The sequence below is a fragment of the Vicia villosa genome, unplaced genomic scaffold (assembly GCF_029867415.1).
Source record: "Vicia villosa cultivar HV-30 ecotype Madison, WI unplaced genomic scaffold, Vvil1.0 ctg.000218F_1_1, whole genome shotgun sequence".
NCBI lineage: Eukaryota > Viridiplantae > Streptophyta > Magnoliopsida > Fabales > Fabaceae > Vicia > Vicia villosa.
In genome coordinates this window covers 1,335,554-1,343,719 of record NW_026705082.1, presented here as the reverse complement: position 1 = coordinate 1,343,719, position 8,166 = coordinate 1,335,554, and the positions used below count along the sequence as shown (strand labels likewise).

The window sequence follows — 8,166 nt, the reverse complement described above, 5'->3', positions numbered from 1 at the left end:
AAGATAGAATCGAGCTATTTCACAAAAGGTACTTAAATTAGAGAGGTGAAGTTCAGAAACTTACCTCTGAAAATGGAGATCGTGAGGATGATTGAGAGCACCTGGGTTTGAATGAATGATCTCAATAGCTTCCCTGAGACTCAATGATGCTAACTGGATGCTTATTGTAGCCTGAATCCTTCTGAATTGTTCTATGGACCTCCCTCGATTTGAGCTTCAAGTGGACATGGAGGTTGTTGAATCCTGAGTTACAGATGAGCTGCAGCCATCTGGTTAGCTTCACTATGACCTGAGGAGTGTGTCTGGATGATTGGCTTGCCTTGAAACCTTCTGAATCACTCCATGGACCTCCAACTGCAAGTGCTCCAAAGTGAGAGCAACAATGGTGTTCCTCCACCTACAGAAGTGATCCAGGTGCTTGGATCACCTCAAATGACCTCCCTTGAGATGTTAGAATGCTCACTTCCCAAAGATAAGCTTTGGTTTGAAGAAATCGATTCTTCTTGCCAAAGAACTTTGAAAAACAATGAACAAGAGGAGAGAAAGAGAAAGCAAGTAATATGGTTGCTTTGGTGTGTTTTTGAATGAGGAATGCATCTGTATTTATAGGCAAATGGATCAGTATAGCTGCAGAGGAGTGAGCCTCCTTAGTGAAGTTGATTTGCTTTCTTAGCCATGAAGGAATTTTGCAAATATCTCTTATGCAATGATGAGAATTTTGATTCCATTTGATCAATCCCCTAGCCCTCGATTTTGCTTGATCTTAGGGGACAATTCTGAGCCAGAAATGAGCTCTAATTGGTTGGTGAGAAGATTCCTTGGGTGATTCATCAATTTGCCATAAATTCACAAATGTAATCATTACATAATCACATGTTCTTGTTTTTAGAATCTTCTTCAATCCTTATGGCATGGTGAAAATGAATGCATGGCATGGTTTCAGATGTGTTATGGGTCGTGTAGCATCCATAAGAGAGGTTATTTGCACAAAATTTGCAAAGTCCAAAAGTGTCCATGACCTATAATTTTACTTCATGAGGCCAACTTTGAACAAGCATAACTCCTAGCTCAAATTGAATTTGGAGAAGGTTGAACACAATTTGGAAAGCCCTAAACATCTACTTCAAATCATTAGTTTATGTCTTCTTCAGAATCATTTAGGAAATTTGTGAAAAATGAGCCCAAAGTTGGATGAAAACTAGGTTAAAACACTTAGAAAAATTTCTAAGTGTTTATGACCTAAACTTCAAAATTTCCAAAACTTCATAAATGGTTGATCTTTTGAAAAACGTTCCTTTGTAAGATGTTGTTTTATTTTGCAAGATCTACAACTTTCATGTTGGAAGTTTTTTGAGTTGTGTAGGTGAAATTTTGAGATCTCACCATGCCTTCAAAAACCCTAATTCCCGACTTTTCGCTCCTTGATGAATTTCTTTGAATTTCTTTGGCCAAATGACTTTGACATCCATATATTGATGATATTGATCTTTGAAAGTCATTTTTTGACCAAAAACCTTAAAAGTCAATGATGATCCTTCACAGTTGACTTTTTCCTGACAAAGTGAATTTTTGGGCTTTTGTGTAGAAATAAGATCTTCTCCACAAATGGATGATATAAATGGATTATATGGAGGTAGTAGAGATCCTTGAATCATGTCTTGAGTTTTGGATTCATGCCCTGATCAGAAGTCAACTATCTTGGTGAATTAGGTCAAAACCCTAATTTGTCGACCATGTGAAAGTAATGACTGTAGACTTTGAATTGAAGTGTGATGTCCAGTAGACCTTGTAATATGAGTTATTTGAAGATGATTGATGTCTTTGAATGACCCTCTGAGGTTTTTTAGGGTTTCCCAAATGTGATCCCTGATTTCAGTCCTTGATAGGCTCAAAACCCTAGTCTGGCGACCTGAGTAAACCTGTACTCATATGACTGGATGTCTAATCAATCATAGATGAGAAAAGTGAAGTCTTTGAGCCTCATGATTGTATTAGGGACTAATCCTTGTATTGATTGATCCTTTGCCTGAGCTTTCTTGTCTTTGAGCATCCTCGATTAGGTACCAGATGGAGAAATGACTGCTCTGGGTACTTGTCTTGACCTGATGAAAAATCCTGAAGATATGTCATCTCAGGGGGGTCAAAAATTAGGGTATGACAAATCCGTCAAGGATTCGCTGCACCGTATCGTTCCATTCATGGGATTTTCCTCTTCGACTCCTTTCTTCTTCCTTTTTGAGTAATTTTTTTTATGAAAATTGGGACCAAAACTAGGGTTCAGAAAAGCATAATAAGATTGTGTAATTTCTGTATTTTCTCCCACCTCCCTAACATGACGCTACTTTTTTGGTTTGGGCCCCAACTTTTTTGATCTAGTACAGGCTTCATCAAAAGACAGCATGCCAATTGGGCCTAATAGAACTGGACCATTCTCCATTTCCGGCCCAATGATCCTCTCCCCTTTCACAACCCATCTCTCTGAACACGTGGCTATCCTAGATCTGACATCTTTCCCACTTGCTGACTCAAGGGCCTTGAAAGTTGGATCCGTCGAACTTTTCAAGTCCAAATCACCTTTTGTCTCTGATGTGCCTTCCTTAACTCCCTTCGAGGACTCTGCAATAACCAACGGATTAACCAATCCTTTAACCAGTCCGTTATTTTCAAAATCCACTTCACTTCCACTTTCATCCTTGTCCTCCTCCGGAACCGGCTCTTCCTCACCTTCGATCCCACTTACCGTCTCTTGAACAAAATCAGAATCGCTCCCTTCATCATCAATCTCTGTATCGTTAACCGAATCTTCAGATGAGGATTCAATATTCAATTTAAAAGCATTACTCTTCATGTTGCAGCTAACCCCTTCCCCTTAGGCTTCTTCCAACATCAATATATTGAAGACATCATTATCAACTGTTATCTTAATTTCTTCGTTAATCATAGTAAAGCTTTTAGTACGAATCAAGAGTCTAGCCACTTCCATCTTGAGCTTACCCTCAGTGCTTTCATCCTCACGTAAAAGAGATCCTACTGAAAGTGAGATGAAATCAAAGAATATGTGGTTCCACGCTTGACTTGGGACTCCGAAGACCCTCACCCAAGCCATTCTCTCATTATCAACCTCTCTAGGGTTCCACTTTCTGACCTCTTTGAACCACTGGCCAAGCCATTCTCTCATTATAATAAAAAACATTTTGGAGTGAGTTGGTAGTTTATACACGGCTGACTCTATGCAACTGCAGGAAGTACTATAACACATGGCTCCAAATTTTGAAAGGTTCAGTTTTTTCCATAAATATTAATCGAAATAAATAAAAATGTTATAATAAAAATTCAATAAATAAAAAAAGTTATATTAAAAAATCAATACATACAAAAATTAAAATAGTTAATACATTTATTGATTAAAATTAAAATTAAATATATTATTGATTAATACATAATTATATTTATTTATGTGTCTTTTTTTAATTATTTGATTCCATTTTTAAGATTAGAACGAGACATTTGCGTTGATTGGGTCGGCCCTGGGTTTATAATTAGAACAAGACATTTTTAAAATTAAAACGAGGCATATGCGATAAACATTTAGTTATCTCAGACGCATTATCATCATTAGAAACCCTTTCATTAAACCACCTTATAAATTTCTTGTTATGCTTTGTTAATAACCACTTGTCACTCATTTATGGGATATTTTTTCTTCACAAGTCTATTGTGAGTACCTATGTAAGGTTGAACTTCATCAAAATTATTCAATATATAGAAACGTGCATGAAGAACTACATCGTGACCCATTGGCTTAACATTTAAACTTGGAGTACCTTTACTTCCATATCTATCAGTATGACGAGATTTTGGAATTTCTATAGACTATTTTTGGCAAATAGATTGAACAAAACTCAACAGCTTCTACTAAGATGTACCTTTCAACGATCAAAGCTTTTGACCGGTGACGATTCTTCGTAAATCCTTTAAAAATCTTCATGTATCACTCTATTGGATACATCCACCTTAAATAAACTAGACCAAAAAATATGGTGGATGAGTCCCTTGGACACCTCTTCTTCGAATGTCCTCATACCCTGACCATTTGGAAGAAGATTTTAACTTGGCTGGAGATTGTGCACACTCTTGGCAGCTGGATTGAGCTACAATGGATTATCAACTTCATCTCTAGAAAAGGATGGAGGGCTAGTATACTAATAAAAAAAATGATAGCATTCTAGATTGTATAGTGTATAGGGGTTGGAGTTCTAAGAAAATTAGGAAACACATAGCTAGTCTTATGGTGTAGTATTCTTTGTGGGTTGGATCGTTTGGATCACCTTTGTACTTGAACTGTTTTTTGAATTAATATATTTTTCCCTTTGATTAAAAAAAAAGTCTCAATGGACCATCACCGAGTAACCTCAATGGGACCACTTCACCAACAAAGCAACGTTTCTCTACTCATCACAAAAAGTTGGATAGTATACCTTCCACCAATTACAGTGTAACATTCAATTTTATCTTATTTAATTAATTATTAAATAATATTCTTTTTGGTTGTTTTCAAAACATTTTACACTAAGGGTAACTCTACCCAATTTTTTGTGTTGGGTAGATAAGAATTCAGCTTTTCTCTTTTCTTCGCACTTTGCTACAAACGATAAACTTCAACTTGGTGATACAACGATTAAAACAAAGACAATAAATGAGACACCAATGGAACAAATTTAAATTTAAAAGAAGAGATAGTAGGTTCGAGCACTAAGTATGGTGTTCAAATATGAAATATTGGTAGATTTAAAATGGTTGATAGCTTTTTGACCCTTTAAAAAATAACCGTTGGGTACTGAATGATAAATAAATTTTATGCCATCGAAATACATCTTGCCCACGTAATCATATGCCAAAGTGTGAAAATTATGTCAGATGTTCTTCCATATCAACCTCAGTTAGTAGAAACTAAGTGAAGTAGAAACTAACTGAAGGGAGCAAAAATATAGTATTTTTTTAATAAGCAATGGAATTAAAGGGAGCAAAAGGCTCCACCCCAATACAAAGAAAATTACAGGGGAAACACGAAAGATGTTGGATATTCCAACTTTAATAATTACACAAATGCACCTTCTTGTAAAAAGAACAGAGCCAATTCCAAGATGTGAAAACAATCTCCAACATACACTCTATGAAACTAAAGGAATTATTTTTAAAAATGATAGCATTACGTTTAATCCATAAGGTCCAAATGGTAGCAAGCCAAACAACCGCCAAAATTGATCTTGATTAAGCATTTGATCTTTGAACAATTAAAAAAGAACTCTATGAAATCCTCTAAGACAAAAAAAACCCAACTCCTAGCCACATATAAACCCTTCGCCAAATTCTAAGTGTCACTTTGCAAGCCGAGAAAAGATGCGATAGAGATTCTTCCTCCGATAAACAAAGAACACAAATAGAATTATCTCTCTCATTCAAAATACCCCTGGTTGCAATTCTATTGTGAAAAAATCTAAAAAAAACAGAATTTTGAAAGGCACTTTGATTTTTCAATGAGCTAAGAGCCCTTACCTTTTCATTATTCAACGGCAGACCCGAGAGCTTGACTTTGAAGTGATCGTAACAAGACTTCACCGAGAAGATACCGTCCAAATTCAGTCTCCACTTGAAGGAGTCATCTTCATCACTCTTCAAAACCTGCTGCTGGAGGATAGCCTGCAACTCTTGAAAAACCGGCATCAATAACCGCCAGGCAGAAACAGCCGCGGAAAGAGCTTCAGCCTCAACTGCCGAATCACTCTCCAACACTGTCCCAGAATCAACACTGCCAGCAACAGCCCCTGAATCACCATTTTCGTTCACCGCCACCGCCCTTGCTTCACTCCCAGCCACGAAAAGATTGGCCAACTGCCACTTCCAGCAAGCATTGTCAAAGTAACCTGCAGAAAAAACTGGTTGCAAATGGTTGGTTGCCATAAGAAAGAGATTAGGGTATTGTTCCATAAGAGACTGCTGCCCCGTCCAAGCCGCATATCACAAAGGTGTTGCAGCCCCATTACCCACTCTTACATGAATAGCACTCGCAAAATCGTCAAAGATGAGATTTTCATAATTATCCGAAATGATTAGTCTAAGATTAGGGAGAAAAAAATAGTAAAACATTTAGAAAACCATTAGTCTAAGAAAATATTGTAGGAATTTTAATTGAATTATAGTCAACTCTTAGAGACTATAAACATATTTAATTATAAAACTAAGAATTAGAAAATAAAATTGTTGGACCAGAGGTTGTCTTCGCAAAGTTTTTACTAACAAACTTTTTATGAATTCACTAACACTGTTTTAAAGAACTTGTGATGAAAAGTTAAAAAGAAAAAATTACTCATCAAAAATTTCCGACAAAAATAGAATTCTCAAACAAAACCACAAATTGAATAGTTCTTCAACAAAAAACACACATTTGATCTGTTAAATAAAGTTTTCCAACAACTAATAGATAGAAGTGACATGAGTTTATAACAGAAAACCAAACTTTACATTCCTTTCATCCCGTTCCCTCTAGCTATAATAACATCATAATCTTAATTATGTCTCTCTTCAAAGTTGAATATCCGAATTTTCACTCGGTGATGAAGGGGTGCAACTGAATCTTAGATAATAGCCTCAATCTAATAACCTTCGACTATATCATCATAATAACCATTATCAAAATCTTCATAATAATAATCAGAATATTCATCAAAGTCTTCATGGTTATTCGGATTTGGCAATAGTATAACCTTAATCTGCTCAAGGCATCTTTTCGTCAAATCTTGAGTCAAATTGAGATTGTAACATTCTTGAATGTCAAGATACTCAAGAAGAGGACATTTGTCAAGAACGGAAAGAAGTCCGACATTAGTGAGCCTGTTTCCTTCAATATCAAGATGACATAATCCAGTCATTGTTTCAGAAATAACAAGAGCCTCATTATCATCACCACCTTGATATTCAGACCCAAATCTCTTAAATATTAGAGATTTTAAAAGAGTACAAGATCGGCCAAGGACTTCAAGAGAAACATTAGATAGGTTACAATGTGAGATGTCCAACTTCTCTAACTGTGAAAATTTTCTCACAGCTTCAATAAATCCTTTGTCCGAAATACTAAGGCAATTTAGGAGCTGGACGTTTTGTAGGTTACTGGCGCTGTAAAATTCGAATTAAAAATCATTAAAAAAAAGTGATAAAATAACAAAGATATAGTACACATTACATGTATATTATATGCAAAACCATCAATAAGCAGCAAAATATCTAAGAAAATCAATCGCAAATAATAGAAAATAATAACATGTGCATGCAAGAAAAAAGAATGATAATAATAATTACTTTTCAGCTATGCATTCAAGGAGATCATCGTTGGCAAAGAACTTAATATTAATGTCTATCAGATGACCACAACTTCTTTCAACAGCATAACAACAAATCTTCAGATCGTCAGAATGATTTTTGTGGAATAAACGTATAAAATTAGTCATGTGAATGGTGTGCCACATGAGTGGATCCTTGCAAATGTTCCACCATAGAGGACAGACTAGGCACGCACTAGTGACAATTTCCACTGTACCAAGCCTCTGTAGAATGCTAGTTGTGATGTCTCTTGGAAGTTCAAGCCAATTTGGCAGCATTCTGGACTCAGAATCTGCTTTTGCTGTAATTGAACAAGGTGCCATTTTCGTAAATGCAAACGAACGGTTGCATAAGCTTTTTACCGAAGTAGTATAACCTTTTATAGTAGTACACACACTAAGAGGGGACACTTAAACGTTTTGAAAGAGAAACACAGGATTAATAGTACTAATAACAGTTTTTATGTTTCCAATGATAGTAATAATTTACTTTCAGATATATGTAAATGTTTTCTTGAGATAATAATTTACTTAAAAACACGCCTGCTCTCATGTTCTCATAAGTCATAACCATAAATACATCAACAAACATATACAATAAGTATAAAAAAAATGCCTAAAGTATTATTCTCTCCCTACCAATTCATAAAATAAAATAAAAAAACAAAATGAAAGTGTTTAAGATTGATTTAGCTTGCTTAATTTGTATTATGGATGTGTATAAGAGACACATGTTGGACACGATGTCTCAACATGTTGTTACGACATCAGGATCTTACAAATTAGAACT

The 8,166-nt window shown here is 35.5% G+C and overlaps 1 protein-coding gene across 1 annotated transcript; it reads right to left on the bottom strand.

The window, feature by feature from the left end:
* Positions 1-2,869: 2,869 nt before the first annotated feature.
* On the bottom strand, positions 2,870-7,700 carry LOC131625480 (F-box protein SKIP19-like). Its single transcript, XM_058896338.1, has 4 exons — positions 7,357-7,700; positions 6,662-7,173; positions 5,557-5,924; positions 2,870-3,157 (listed from the first exon to the last, which is right to left on the bottom strand). Exons 1-4 carry the CDS (start codon positions 7,698-7,700, stop codon positions 2,870-2,872), a joined length of 1,512 nt encoding a protein of 503 aa, XP_058752321.1.
* Positions 7,701-8,166: the final 466 nt, after the last annotated feature.